This window comes from Drosophila sulfurigaster, chromosome 2L, assembly GCF_023558435.1.
Source record: "Drosophila sulfurigaster albostrigata strain 15112-1811.04 chromosome 2L, ASM2355843v2, whole genome shotgun sequence".
In the NCBI taxonomy this organism is placed as follows: domain Eukaryota; kingdom Metazoa; phylum Arthropoda; class Insecta; order Diptera; family Drosophilidae; genus Drosophila; species Drosophila sulfurigaster.
In genome coordinates, this window is record NC_084881.1 from 4935688 (window position 1) to 4951178 (window position 15491).

Here is a 15491-nt window from a genome sequence, read left to right on the forward strand (position 1 = left end):
AGAATAATAATAATATTCTAAGTGTCGAATGAAGTACTATAAGCTTTTCCTTATTCTGTTCAGATACATTTTTATACCCGCTATCCATAGGTTAGAAGGGTATTATAACTTTGTGCTGACAGGAAAAGTATGTAATAGGCAGAAGGAGGCATCTCCGACCCTATAAAGTATATATATTCTTGATCAACATCAACAGCCGAGACGATCTAGCCATGATCGTCTGTCTGTCTGTCCATCCATATGAACACCTAGATCTCAGCGATTAAAGGAGATAGAGCTCTAATTTTTTATTCGACAGCATTTGTTTTGTTTTCAGGCAGATAGTTTGTTTCAAATTTTTTCCACGCCCCCTTTCGCCCCACAAATCAAAAAAAATCGAATAACCAGCGTAATTTTGAAGCTGGAGCTGCAAATAATACAAAACAATAATAACTATAGTATTTATGAGTCCTGAAAATGTTATTGCGATCAGATTAAAATTGTAGAAGGTATTAAAGAAATACTTTTGTATGGCAAACACTCCTACTTTGTGGGAGCCTGAGTTGCTTTATCCGACAATCAGGTATATTTTTAGTATTTTTGTATTTTTGATAGCTTACTAACTTGTTTTCATTAGCACTACCAAAACTAATCTGGTTGAAGAGATCCGTTGAAATGTTACGATAATGTAAAATAGGGAACTAGCTGCTATGTATCGCAATCAGACAAAGTCAGGCTTGAAAATAAAAACTAATTCAAGGACTGTTCCAATATGCTCATCAGTTATTTGATGATTGATGCGACATCCTTGCTATGCGATATACTTACCACATTAACTTAAGCAATGATATTTATTTTGACACACAACTTATTTTGTCGATCGATGGGACCGTTACAAATTTCTCACACACCTGAAATTTTGCTCAACCGGATTTGGATGTCAAAATTGTAACGGTTCAGCAAGATACAGGCGCGAATGAAAGATGCCGGTGAAAGGATAATATTAGAGTCACAGTCACTGAAAGCTTGATAACTGAAAACTCTAACTAGCAACCGGATCTGCTTGTATTCCTGACGCCGCTCGGGCCACGACTGATGCCAGAAACAGAACCAGCAGTCACTATGTAGCTTCCCGTAATGCCACTTGATCAACCCAAAAGAACTAACTTAGCTTAGCTAAAACTAAACCCTCCATGTTACTATATATGTATAAAGAAACAAAGCATTGTTGTTGTTGTTTGGTTTGGTTTTTGGTTTTTGCCAGGGGGAGTCGACATTAGAATTAGACTCGGAACAAAAGGAACAACAAAGCCAGCTAGCTGCTTGGTTGGCTGACTGACTGTCTGACTGGGTGGGTCAATTTAATGTTGCAACATCGGCGCATGCTTTCTAAACGCCACCGTTTTTCCAGCTATTGTGGTTGTTGTTTTCGTTGTTGTGGGACGCACCTTACTAGTACAAATAGCCAGATAGAGACAGAGCAACAGAGCGACAGCTGACACCCAGTGAACGCGCCTTTTTAATGAGATGACCCCACCTAGGCACTATATAAAACCCATGTGTGTCTATGTAAGGGGCGCCACATGACGTGACCGTATGCATGTTTGTTTGCATGTGTGTGTATTATTTTTCAGTTTCCATCGGTAAGGGACCTCGGTTAGCATATAATGTGAACGTTTATCATTGGATAGCCACGTATATTACGTATCCTGTCATATCAATTTTATATGTATTTAACTAAATGGGTTAATGACTTGGTAAATGCATTCATTAATTAAATTCATATAACAGTTGCAGCTCTCTTAAATTTATGTCAAATTTCACAACATAATGCAAAACAATATTATTCATTATTTTTAATCAAAAATTAATATTTACAGCATATCTCTAATGTCAAGAATTTTATCGAGAGACGAATTCAAGAGTGTTGAGAACAATTTTAGCTAGAGTCCATATTTTAAACTTTATACTTAAAACTTTCTGATTTTCGCGACATAACAAATGTTATTGTCTAGTCTTAAGTCGTTGAAAAATAATGCTAAAACCAAACTTTTAACAACCTCACACTATTTCCAGGTTTCTTTCTTTATAATTATATAAATCCCGCGATAAACTATTTACTAAAACATACTCCAGCCATATTCAACTAACAGCTCTAAAGGGAATCGTTTTGAAACTTATTCCCATTTCCACCAATATTTATATCCCGTTTTATGTATCCTCCATAGCACACCTTGTTATAGGGCCAAACCTTAAATGTATGTGCTTGTCCATATATTGACACACCCATGGAGACAGGGAGAAGTGCCAGTTTTCGCGCCCCACAATTTGCCCTTTTTTTGTTCTAGCATTTGACTTTGTTATGCGAAAAGGCCACGCAAGGAAACCGAGCTGGTCCAATGCAGGGATGATCTGCGGTCACTAAAAGGGCGCGCTCCTTATTAACACATAGCCAAATGTCAGTCTGGCAATGTGAACTACATTATAACATACTACCCAGGGAACTGGGTTTGGCATAGACTTGCTACATGTTAGCATTTCAACTCTTGCTAATTGAAAGTTGAATGTGGTTTCTATTCAATTGACATAAAGTCATCCGCATCTGCAGTCATTCGAAAAATTTAAAAGTTTACTCAAAGAATATTGCATTGATTTTCAACATTTTATCATTACATTGTATATTTTGCATAAAATTTTTCTGTTAATTTATAGTTCTTTGTTTCCAATTATTTTAAAAGTAATTAGATTGAATTTTGTCAAAGAACTAAGAAATTGCCAGTTGATGGGTATTTCCGAGGTTCCGATGATTTTTTTTTATAATTTTTAAATAATGGAAAATGGAAGCCTACAAAGATATTTAGAGTGATAAATAGCTGTTTTCTCAGATAATGGGAATATTGTATATCAGCATTTTGAAAACATAGTTTTAATTATTTGAGGAATCATGTGAAGATTCTCACAATAATTGTGAAATATCAAAAGTAATGACAGTAAAAATAACTCTAATTCAAAAGCCAACACCTACACCCACACACCTATTTCCACTATGTATAAGGGCGTGTTTGTAAACTGTCCATTGGTCAAGCATTGTACATTCATATGTACGTTTTAGACTCATTTTTATTCTACGCTATTAACGATTTAACTTACTTACACTGTTGCAATTTTCCCATTAAAAGCGCGCTATGGGTTTGCTGGCAATTAAAGCCAGATTAACTATCAATGAAATGATAGTTAAATGCAACTAAACAATTAATTAAAATTACGCAGCGCAACCATTTGTTTGTTTGTATATAATTAAAGTAATAGTTTTTCTGACAAAGTAACAATGTAAATTAATAGGGGCGGGAGATATAAAATCATGGTTAAAACTATGTCAATTCAGTTGACTTCGCTGACTGTTGCGATTCCGTGATAGAATTGCTGGGTTTCGGTTGTGGCGTACCCAGGGAAATGGGTAATCGGTCTCCCCACCGACTAACTCTAGCACAGCTATAAGCGGCTCTAAAATTGAGAAATGCAATATGATGAGATTAAAAAGACGATAGCTACACGATATTTTTAGCCTTTGCACTTACTTGCCATGCTTAGAAGCTGTGAAGATGACCTCTTGTAGTTTGCCACCGTCGGTGCATAAACGACAAATTGAATGCTTGGATCGCACCAAGGTAGGGCGCACTATGCGTGGCCATTGCCGCGAGCTATCATCTATTGTGCCCTTCTTCAGTATGGCATAACTGTAGACTGAAGTCTTGCGATCTGCCGCTGAATCCGAGCTGAGTCGAAGAGGCGAATATGAAATTTCAAAATTGCATGGCGTACGATCAGCTAAACTACTGAGACGCGGGCAGCGCAGATCATGAGGACACTGCAGAAAATATTTACAGCATTTAAAAATAAAAATAAATATTATTGTGGACTTACGGGAGCAAAGGTTTCGCCAACATGTTCATCTCCATTAGTAATTAGTAATCGTCTGGCTTCATTGACCAGCTCGCTGCCGCGTCGCGTGCCCTCCTCCACAATGACCATGTAGCCATCACATTTGCGCCACAGATTCAGCAGGATCTCCTCGCGCTGCTGCTTGTCGGCCAACTCGAAGAGCGTGTGTGAGATGACAACCAAATCATATTTGGTATCAATGGCCGGCAGAAATTGGCGATAAAAAACGTTCCGTAATCCAATCTGCTTATTCTCCTGACCTTGCTGCAGTATTAACTCGGACAGCTCGTTCATCTCTCGTGATCTGTCCACATTGTAATACTCAAAGATGCTGTCACGCCACAATTCACTAGCAACCCACATTCCAGTGCCAATGCCGGAGCCAAAGTCGATGTAACTGCGTGGCGTGAACTTATCGTCGCGCATCTGTATCTCAGAGAGTACACGCTTCATGACTGCATACTCTTGAGCTGCTCTTGCTATAGCATAAACGATAGCTTCGTAGGCACCATATTCGATACGTTTCCAGGCGTATGTTCGCTGATCCAGGCGTTTGTTGATCTTCACTTCTCGTTTGCGCTGCCAACGTGCCGCCTCCTCAGCACTTAGTGTGGCAAGCCGCTCCAGTGGCATCTCGGAATTGACCTCTTCAACAATCAGTCGTTTCTTGTTTTCAATTTCTAATGCTGTTGGAGGCGGATGACGGGACTTTATATAACTATTGAGCAAAACACTGTCACGCAGCACTTTTCTCACTGGATGATCGCCCACGATCCTCTTCAATGTGTTGCTTAGTTGCTGGGGAAGCTCGATGTGGTTGGGCCTGATAATTCCCGGATGTTTACGGGGCTTTATAACTGCCTGTTCCAAATCTGACAATACGGCAGGCACAACAGAAGCGCTTATTTTGCAGGTGTAGCGTTGCAACAAGTGTGTGCTTGTCACAAAGAAGCGAGGTACAAGCTTTATGTTGGCAGCCGTGTCCAGCTTGATAAGTGAAGCCATATTCTTTGAAGTTTATTCCACTTTAAAATAAATCTCTACATATGTATGTGCAGCGCATGTGGCGCCGGTTGCAGCTTATTTATATTATTGCATTGGGAAACACTTTTTATAAGTTTCACAACACTTTACTTTAAGCTGGGTATATGAAATATTGTATTTGTATATTATATATTTACTCTATTTTTACTAAGCTACAGAATATTAACCACTTAATAATATCACAATAACAATAATTACAAAATAATATTTTTATTTAATATTTTTAAATATAAATGGAAAACAGTATATCAGTATATTTGCCTTGAATTAAAACAAAAAAATATCTGCGGTCACACTGACATTAATTTGTTAGCGCTTATAAATAAAAATATATATTTGTTTAATTTATTTACGTTAATAAATTTAAAACAATTTACAATGCAAAGTATTTGGCATTTGTGAAATCTGGCTAAAGAAAATAAAATACATAAAACTAAAATAAAAACAAATAAATAATGGATGAATATAAAGCACAAGTATGCTTCCCAAAGAATGCAATATTAGGCATATAATACATCAAATTTATAGTTGCTTATAGTTAAACAAGCCTTGCAAGCAACAAGCAATGAGGAGCAACGGCTGGAATTGATCGCACTACAAACAAATCTAGAGGAACTCCTGGAACTGACCAGAACAGCTGAAAATGGAACTCACGATGCTCCTAAATCAAGTGAGGACCCAGACAACCTTGACAATGAATTTAAGCGTTTTCAGACCGAACTAAAAGACTTGACAGAGGAACCGAGAGATACAGAAGATGAGCAGCTGCAATTAGAAACATTGCGCATCAAATATAATGCCAAGTTAGGTGAAAAGTGCTCGGCTCCACATGAACACAGCTGGGGTGCCTTGAGCTACCACAATGCACTCATATGTGGCGTGGACGACATGCTAATTGTGGATGACAATGGCGTATTAGACGTGCGATTGCGTGTTCTTTTTACGAACCCAACGCATTGCGAGATGCTGCCATGCAATTATTACTTGGAAGGCGAGTGCCGATTTGACGAAGATCGCTGTCGCTACTCTCATGGTGCCCTGGTGCCTGGTGCTGCCATTAGAGATTACAATGAACCCGACTTTCACAGACTGGCACGCAATTGTCCTGTACTGGCCAAATTGCAGGATCGCTTATGGCATCGCGGACGGGTTCTGTGTGTGAATTTTGTAGAGCAACAGTGTCGCGTGAGATTGGATGGTCAGGAGCACAAAGAACGAGAGCGTGACTTTCCGTTTGAGGAACTTTTTCCACTCATCACAGAACACGATGATGATGAGTTATCCAGCGACAGCAGCGACATGAATAAATCTAATGACAGTGATGCCGACAATGACTCCGACCGGGACTTGGATGACCTAGAAGCAGCGCGTCACGCACGCATGGTAGAATTAAGTTTGTTCACATTCAAACCTACCGAAAAACTCGGAGCTTGGGAGCAGTACACGCGGGTAAATTGAGAATTCTATATATAAACATTAATTATAACTAATTATTATTACATTCATTCAGGGCATAGGCTCTAAGTTAATGGCCAATATGGGATACATACACGGTACAGGTCTTGGATCGGATGGGCGTGGCATTGTTGTACCAGTTAGCGCGCAGATATTGCCACAGGGCCGGTCACTAGATGCCTGCATGGAGCTTCGTGAGGCAGCAAACGGAGACAAGGACTACTTCAGTGTGGAGCGAAAGCTAAAGCGTGCGGAGCGGCGCCAGCAGGCAGCCAATGAAAAGGCGTACGACCGTGAGGTCAAGCGCAGCAGTGATGTCTTTGCTTTTCTCAATGCCAGCGTGCTGGGTACAAGTGAACAACATTCCCATTACCAAAACGAGCACGCCTCCAAGCGCACAAAGAACAACGACCTCCAGCAGCACTCCAATAAGACGTTGAATGTAGAGACTGTACGCATTGCCGATGACATACGTCGCAAGCAACGCGACATTGCCAAAGTGCAGCAGTCCTTAGCGCGTAATTCCAGCAATGTCCAGCTGCAGAAGCGTCTACGTGAACAGCTGCAACAGCAACAACAGGAGCTGGCCACGCTTCAAGCACAGGAAAAGAGTGTCAGCAAGGAGCAACAGACACGCAAAAGCAAAAATAAAATGTTTGAGTTTTGAATATTTTTACATTTCGTTTATTACTTTACTACTATAAAATGAAACTATGGTTAAACTAAATGTTGCCAAAGGCGCCGGCCGTTAAAACGGCAGTCATATACTGTTCCAATAGCGCCTGGGCAAGATGCGATCCATTCTCCACAGCCAAAGCATAAGCTGTGTCTCCATTCTCATTGGTCGCACTGAAGTCCAGATCCTTAGACAACAGTTCGTTGCATGTGTGCGGATGATTGCCCGCTGCCGCGTACATGAGAGCAGTGTTGCCCACAATGTCCATGTGAGTGCCACTTGCACCACGATCCAGAAGGAAACGGACTATTTCATTATGTCCCCCGGCAGCTGCCAGTAACAGCGGCGTAATCATGTCTGGAGCCAAACTATTGACATTGGCGCCAGCTGCCACAAGCAATTGCGTGGACACCATTTGGCCATAAGAGGCAGCCCAGTGAAGAGGCGTGAACCCATGGGAATCTTTAATATCAATACTGTGCTGGCGCAGTAGTTCGGCATTTACTTGCTCCTCGGTGATCTCACCTTGACCAGCCCGTTCGTGGAAGGACAACGACACTTCAACCGGACAAAATGTGGCTTCGGTGTTGCCGCGTTGTAGGTTTGTAAGCACCGTGGACTGAGGACGATAGGGCAAGAAAGCGCTCTTGCGCTTCGTGGAATTTGCGTCAAGCAATATGCTGGATGCATGCAGCGTGGATGATGTTGGTGCATTGACTTGTGCAGGTCTGATGGGCTCGTCATCCTCAGAGTTGGTACTGCTCTGCAGTTTGTAGCTTGGAGCAACCATTTGTTTACCTATTTAATGTGATTCGATTGGACAATATAAATTTCCTAGCTAAGTTGTGCTCAGCTGTTATTCCGTTTGGCCTAATCAGCTGTTCAATCAGCTGTGCAGCATGACAGACATTTTATCAGAAATCATTCCAGTATATGAAAACGTTTTACACACTCTTTTATAAACACTTTATTTTCTTGTCGCAAATAAATATTCAATAATGGAATGCAAAATAATTAAGTTAGGCAATGAGGTGGGTGCAGTTTGCAAAATTGCCAATGGGTTTCAGATATCGTCTATCGATAACAAAATTGCCCAGCTGCTGATTGTTTTTTGTTTGTTTTTTTCTTCATATATTTTTGATTAGCAAAGTTTATTATGTAAATATATTTAACTGATTCATTAGCACTGTCCCAGCGTGTCTGTATGTGATTGTATCGGCTTGTTTCATAACAGGTTTTTGTAATTATTGTGGCGTAGTTCTCCAAAAAATCTACCCTGCACCTGTTGTACTGCTTTCAGTGCAAACCTGCGTTTTGGGCCTTTTTTTTGCCCCTTTAACATTGAGGAAATTTTTTGCAATTCAATTGCGTCGAAGTTTGGACTTACGAACACACAAACAACAACAGAACAGAGAAATAGAATCACAACTACAAAATGGGAAACAATGGGAGTAGCAAGGCCGATGCCGATGGCAGCGAACCACCGCTGGATGGTGGGAAGCATAAACAACATCACAAATCAAGCACACACTCTTCTAACAGCAACAACAATGGCAGCAGCGACGTTGTTGTCAGCAACAGCAGTGTCAACAGCGGCGGCAGCAGCAATAACAGTCTCAAGGTGCAGCCGTCACAAACGCAAACAATGACGAGATCGGCATCGGGCGCGGATGTAACGGAAAAGTATCTGACCCAGCTGGTGCCCGTGGACAGATTGGCCGAAATATTGAAGGAACAGACAAGTGCCAAATACGGCATTAATGGCATAGTCTCCAATGTATTTGTGGTGAGTGCAAAGACCCTTAATTAATTAGCTGATAAAATATTTTATAACCGTTTGATGTTGTTGCTGACGCATTTTTCACACACAGTCTCAAGTGTTTCCACAATATACTGACTTGGGGCACCGCCTATTCCAACTGATGCACACGAACTCCAAGGCGACCACAAAGCACTTGGGAACTGTCGCCTTTCGACAACAATGCGAACGCTTTCTGGGTATCATGGACGATGCCAAGATCTTGGAGAGCTACATTAAAATGTATGCCCAGGAAGATAATCCCGATTTCATCGACAAAACCGGCGTCACAAGACTACTGCACATCTGCTACACGATTGCCATGCAGCACTCTGGTAATGCGGTGCTTTGCACAGCCATAAATCGCACATTTGGCTCAGTGACCAAGTCGATATTCTTCAGTCACGACAGCCTCAGCTTGGGCTACGTTTGTCGCTGGTTCGAGCAAAATTTAATACGTCTAGTGCTGCTGGTGCACAAGTATTGCGTGCACACGCTTTCAACTGCGTATCGTGGCCTCGAGCAGCAAACGCAATCGTGCGGCATTGAGCTGCAGACTCCGGTGCTGGAGCAGCGCAATCCATTTGCATCCTCAGGCGCAGCAGCAGTGGATGCCACGGATCACATCGGCAGCCTGATTGAGTCCCTGATGCCGCTGTCACAGGCCTGGTTGTTGGCCGGCGCCTTGCCACCGTTGTACTCCAAGCCGCAGACTATTGTGCCACCGAATAGCAGCAACAATAGCAGCGCCTCGTCAGCTGTGCAGATATTTAAAGAGAAACTATCGATGATGCCTTCGCACTGGACACTGCTATACGATTCCAATGAGCATGGTGTGGGTGCTAATCGTTTTTTGCACCATGTTCTCGGCTACCGTGGCCCAACCTTAGTCCTGTTGCATACCAAGGATGAGCAAACCTACTGCATTGCTGCACCCAGTGAGTGGAAGGAGACGCATTTGTTTGTCGGTGCCGAAGGCAGTTGTGTCATTCAGCTGCTGCCGAAGTGAGTGAAGCGATTAGTTCAGATTGTTGGGAAAAGTGATTGAAACCCTTTTCATAATTTGCAGATTTGTGATACTGGAAAAGAAACCGAACATTTTGTACCTTAACACCAGCATACGCGGCTATCCCAAGGGATTGCGCGCCGGGGCTGATCCTCGCAAACCCATCCTGTCAGTCGATGAACACTTCGAGAATGTGGACTGCAAGGGTATCGCTGCATGTCTCATGTCGATTGAGGTAAGCAATTGCATTTTTGTTGTTATATATTAGCATTTTTGTATATTTGTTGCTATATTTATATGCGCAATAAGCCTTAGTCAACACAGTATATATTTATATATATGGTATAAAAATGCATAGAGATAGATCTATGTATGAATATATAGTATATCGCATATACTTATAAACGGCAAAGTCGTCTTCCAGTCTAAGCATTTAAAAACAACTCTTTGAAACCCGCTGTTGAGTCGAGTCCAGGTTTAAACCCTGTTAATGACTCAACATCGCGGCACTAAATTGTATGTGTATGTGTATGTGTGTGTACATTTAAATTAAGTCTACTTTTCTCTTTACCAACAACAAAAACTGCACTGCATTGCTGCATTTATTACATTACAGGTCTGGGGATGCGGCGACAAATCATCACGCGAAGTGCAATTGGACATAAAGAAATGGCAAATCAAGGAAGCGGAACGTCAACGCACTGTCAAGTTAACAGCCGCTGATTGGATGGATCATCCGGATCGTTATCTGCTCGAATTGGGCGGAAGGCAGAATTACAACAACTAAGCACAACTATCACTTATAGTTAATGTTGTTGTTATTTACGTTGCGTGTATTAATACGAAAGCAATCGGAGTCATCGGTGTGCCTTTTTTGAGTTCAAAAACGCGAGATGAAAATACGGGGAATATTTTTAAAAATAATAATTATGCTTGATTATTCTTTCATTTGTTCATGCGCACCACAAGATGATTAAACACTGGACTGAATTGTTTGTACGTTGATGTTGAGTAATAACCGAATTTTTTGTAATGTTTCTTGCTTTCGTTTAAACGCAATTTGATTTCGATTGATATTCTTTTTTAATGTAATATGCTTGTAATGCCATTTAAATTGTACTTGATTATGTTTTTACTTTTGTATGTACTTAACAAAAGAAACGTTGCTCTTGTCGCCAGTTCTGTATTGTTTATATTACTAATCGTCATCTGATATTGCAATCTTAATTGTCAGGTAATTTAGATTTCCCGTTTATCTATATATTTGCCTTCATTTTCATTTTTGGTTTTTATCTTTAAATGCAAGTATTACGAAAAGACAAAAATGCTTAAAATAAAAATACAATAATAAACATAATCAAATGTTGCAAAAAAAAAATGGAAATAAATCTTTTTATGACTGGGCGCCGATTTCATGAAGTCGTAAAATAATTTGACGTGGCTTATCAGTCAGTCACAACTCATTAATGGGTTATCTTACAGCACATGCAGACAAGAAAGTGTTGATTCATGATTCACGTATTTTTGTATCTAATAAATAGAGTGATAAAACCGAATATTTAAAATTGGTTTACTGTACAGAAATCCAAATCTAAGGCTAATATTGTTCAACAGAAGATATTAATAAATCTAGCAATTATTTTAATACTTTGATCAAGGCAATGGAAAAACATTGTGAATATATTTTTAAAACTTTCATCTTGAAAAAATGAAAAAAATAAAGGCATGATAATTGTTCTTGACGACTGCTAAAATCAAACAGACTCAATCACTTTTTAGATTACTTAGGGGTAATTTCAAACCAAACGATAAATAAATAAAATAAAACAAATTATTATATTGTTTTGAAAAAAATGAGCTAGTGTAAAAAAATGTTCGTTTAAATGAATCAGCCAATTTAAAATTAGAAACCAAAATATAAATACATAATTTCAATTGGTTTTGCATAATTATATTATTGAGAATTACATTATTTTTACAGTATATAAGTATGTTTTCAAGAGAAATTACGCCCTTTTCTGACCGGCAGTCACATAATTCACATTCGTTTGCTTTAAGTGTATCAAATTGTTCTACTATGCAACAGACAAACAAAGTACGGAGTACCGAATACGGCGCACTGAACATGATATACAACTAGGCTAATAGAGACACCAACTACTGAAGTCCATAGATCAAACATTTACTAGCATATGTATCTAACTGCATGTTGCATATGGGTTTTCTGGGTATTTGTATAAGTATGAACTTCTAATTGTCTAAGAATTTCGTAGTAAAAAACGGAGCATTTTCTACATAACTATAAAAAATCTTTTGCTGCCCCTTGTTTCGATAATTGCATACATATAATGAAGATTCTTTGGAATTACATATAGGCATGTGATGCGCGTGTAAAATTTTCACATATGCAGCTAGGGTACAAATAGATCATATATACACATGTATACATGTATATATGGTGTGTATATTTCTAAATCAGTTGTTTGCTTTCGCATCCAAAACTAAGGCCACGCAATTTGAAAACTCCCAATTTGATTGGGTTGCCAAATGAACAGTCGGTTGTTAATATGTATGTGAGTATTTGACACTAATAATATTGCTTATAAAAGCGGAAAAGAAACAAAAAGTGAAAGGAATTGATGCTTCGCTAATTTTGATAAGTATAAATTGAAGAAAAATCATAAATAAATATCTTTGCATCATTATCTTGCATTGATCTAGGTGATGTACTCTCTATCGCGACGACGTCGCGTAGTGGATGCAACGACTATAACTGGCATCTGCTCAATATTGTCCGCATTCGAGACATCGTCATCGTCAACGTCTTGACCATCATCGTCGTCGTCATCGTCATCTATATTGTCATCGTTGTCGTTATCGTTGTCATCATCCCCGCCCGTTGAATTCGACCATTCCGATGCAGTTTGATTGCTGCATGTTGCGCTAAACTTTAAACTGCTCGACATACCAAACGAAACGGACAACGATGCACTCAGCGAGGAAGCATTAAAATGTTGACTAACTTCTACATCGTCCCCCCCATCCTCGAGCGCATCAATGTGCTGGTTCTGTTGCTGATAACGTTGTCATCTACCCGTGCCCAGCAGCAGTGCATAATCATCGTTGGACTCGGGAATGGGCGCGGCAGCCGAGGCACCAGTTCGTGCCTGCGGAAAATTGCTGACGCCGCCTGCCTGGGGTGCACCAACGACGCCCACAAAGTGCTGCTGATCACGTTCACGGAGATGCAGGTGCGTTTCGCGTTGGCGCGTCGACGACTGTTTCATATTGGAGCCCGGCAAGTGCAGTTGTTGTTGTTGGTAATTGTTGCTATTGCTATTATCACCAGCAGCCGCGGCGCCTGCTATGGGAAATTGAGACGGGGAATGAGTTTCGTGTTCACTTAGTGTACCTAACTGGCCCACATTGACGGGCACTATTAAATGACGGCTTGTCGTGGCGCCATACGTCACATTACGGTTACCTGCTTGCGTTGAGCTGCCCCCCGCCAACGACTCATCCTGCCGCTTGCCAATTAAGTACTCTGACTCACTGCTCGATCGCCGTGGTCCGCGTGCAAGCGGCTGATATGTGCTACGACCCTGAAAACGACGACTGATCGAACTGCTGACTACGCCCAGATGCTCAGTGACATCCTCCTGCATGTCAGAAATGTCCATCATTGAGAGAAAAGCGCGGCACCAGCTGTGATTGGGATTATTCCAATACTGGGGCGAGTTAATATGGAATGGATGATGCGGGAAGCTGTAAATGTGCGCAATGGCTGCAATAAACATCTCAATGCAAATGAGAAAGTTCTGAAAGTGCGAGGACGATTAATACAACTTATCACAAACTACTTCATTGTCGACTCACTTGCAACATGGATGCCAGATTTGCATCGCCCACATCTGAGCCAAAGATATCCTTAATGAGGCCATAATAAACGAGTACATTTAGAAGGACTCCTTGGCTGCAAATTAAAATAAAAAAAGTTGTATATCACATTTATATATACGTATGTAAAAGTTAACATACAAAAATGAGAAGAACACCACAGCCTTGATGCACAGGAATTTGGGAATGGGTTTCATGGGTTTCAAGTCCTCCTTGTTGGCACGATAGAACAGCACCAGGCAATACATGGCCACAAACTGCGATATGTTGTTAATGACCACAATGTAGGGGAAGGCGACATTGCCAGCGAATTCGCCCTCGCCATACACGTCGCACAGTTCACATATTCTGTATAAGTAAATAAATATACAATAATTATTAAGACTTAGACATGCTTAGTTGTTTCATAAAGTTTTTGCAAAGCTAGTGTGCAGGCTAAACTATTGTTTTTAGTGCGAATTCTGAAATTTGCAGCGTATTTACAGCTCAGCGCAACTGAGCAGGCAATGACAATGAAGCAAATGTGTCATGCCTATTAAAATCAATTGAATGAAATCACAATCTAAGAGGTGCGAGACCTTATTGACCTTTTAATTTACTCTACAACTTACACTGAGATAAATGCGGTGATAGGTCGCACTACAGTGTACTGTAGAATTCCGTGCTTGCAATTGTGGATGAACTCACGACCCATGACCCAGGGACGAATGCAGCAGAGCGGAAAGAAGTGATACACCTGAGGCTTGTACAGCATGGTGGCCTCCAGGTCCATGTTGAGATTCAAATAGTGCAGTAAGTAAACCATAAAGTTGTATATCACATACGCTTCATAGCATTCGCGCAATGAGTCCACGTAGATTGAATGCTTGGGAAAGAACAAGCCGATCCACTAAAAGATCACAGATTAGATTATACTCATTAGCCAATCAGTTTATCTACTTACCGCATTCAAAGCATAGATGGGCACCATCCACAAGATGCGTATGATGTGCTTCTGCAATATGGGCTTTGTGAAGTGGATGACGTGTTGTATGATGTGCCAAATGGAAATGGGCACGGCAGAGAGCACGAACAGGCCGCCAATGAGTATGAGCTGATCATTGCGTTTGAATCCATCCTTCACGGAGTTCACAATTAGTAACGGAACAACGATGATCGCAAATACAACGTATGTGATTATCAGCAATGGACGTATCCAGATTCGCCACTCTTCACAAAAACGTCGTAGGTCAGGGCGGCACATCACGTTATTTTTGGTTTTTTGGATTTTACTTTTTGCGATGAAGAAACACTTCAGATTTTGCTTTCGTCACAAGGCAAAGCCGCAAAGCTGCAGCAAAGCAAAGCAGAGGCAACTTCGTTGTTGTGTCGCTTTGTTGTTTTCGTTGTTTTTATTGTTGTTGCCGCCGCCCCGTTATTGTAAGTTGTTTTTTTTTGTATTTTTTTTGCTAGGTTTACGGTCGTCTCTGTGGCCCTTATATGGAACTGTGCATACCCCTACACACTTTTTTCAAGCACCTTACATACATGTTGTTATTGCTTGTTTCACAACAACTCATACACAATGCCAAATTTCTAAACTAGCAAAAGCAAATTAATATTATTTGTTAAATTTTTCGTTTTTGTATGCGACTATCTCTTGATAAGGGGAAATTTGAACTGTCTGGCAAGGCCACCAGTTTTCAGTGGTAAAA

General features: G+C 40.6%; 5 protein-coding genes across 5 annotated transcripts; 2 read left to right on the forward strand and 3 right to left on the reverse strand.

Moving 5' to 3' along the window:
• Positions 1-3255: 3255 nt before the first annotated feature.
• On the reverse strand, positions 3256-5014 carry LOC133850634 (methyltransferase-like protein 17, mitochondrial). The gene is made up of 3 exons (XM_062286765.1): positions 3904-5014; positions 3558-3847; positions 3256-3483 (listed from the first exon to the last, which is right to left on the reverse strand). Exons 1-3 carry the CDS (start codon positions 4924-4926, stop codon positions 3351-3353), a joined length of 1446 nt encoding a protein of 481 aa, XP_062142749.1. The 5' UTR covers positions 4927-5014; the 3' UTR covers positions 3256-3350.
• A 261-nt stretch (positions 5015-5275) lies between these two features.
• LOC133850632 (zinc finger CCCH-type with G patch domain-containing protein) lies at positions 5276-7090 on the forward strand. The gene is made up of 3 exons (XM_062286762.1): positions 5276-5441; positions 5494-6414; positions 6476-7090. The coding sequence occupies exons 1-3, from the start codon at positions 5421-5423 to the stop codon at positions 7085-7087; spliced, it is 1554 nt and encodes a 517-aa protein (XP_062142746.1). The 5' UTR covers positions 5276-5420; the 3' UTR covers positions 7088-7090.
• On the reverse strand, positions 7082-8143 carry LOC133850635 (DNA-binding protein RFXANK). Its single transcript, XM_062286766.1, has one exon. It carries the CDS (start codon positions 7884-7886, stop codon positions 7143-7145), a length of 744 nt encoding a protein of 247 aa, XP_062142750.1. The 5' UTR covers positions 7887-8143; the 3' UTR covers positions 7082-7142.
• Positions 8144-8190: 47 nt separating this feature from the next.
• On the forward strand, positions 8191-11727 carry LOC133850631 (uncharacterized). Its single transcript, XM_062286761.1, has 5 exons — positions 8191-8330; positions 8397-8882; positions 8968-9899; positions 9964-10135; positions 10517-11727. Exons 2-5 carry the CDS (start codon positions 8532-8534, stop codon positions 10685-10687), a joined length of 1626 nt encoding a protein of 541 aa, XP_062142745.1. The 5' UTR covers positions 8191-8330; positions 8397-8531; the 3' UTR covers positions 10688-11727.
• On the reverse strand, positions 9758-15459 carry LOC133850633 (transmembrane protein 184C). Its single transcript, XM_062286763.1, has 6 exons — positions 14741-15459; positions 14409-14686; positions 13939-14145; positions 13777-13873; positions 13385-13718; positions 9758-13264 (listed from the first exon to the last, which is right to left on the reverse strand). The coding sequence occupies exons 1-6, from the start codon at positions 15038-15040 to the stop codon at positions 12987-12989; spliced, it is 1494 nt and encodes a 497-aa protein (XP_062142747.1). The 5' UTR covers positions 15041-15459; the 3' UTR covers positions 9758-12986.
• Between the last annotated feature and the right edge of the window lie 32 nt (positions 15460-15491).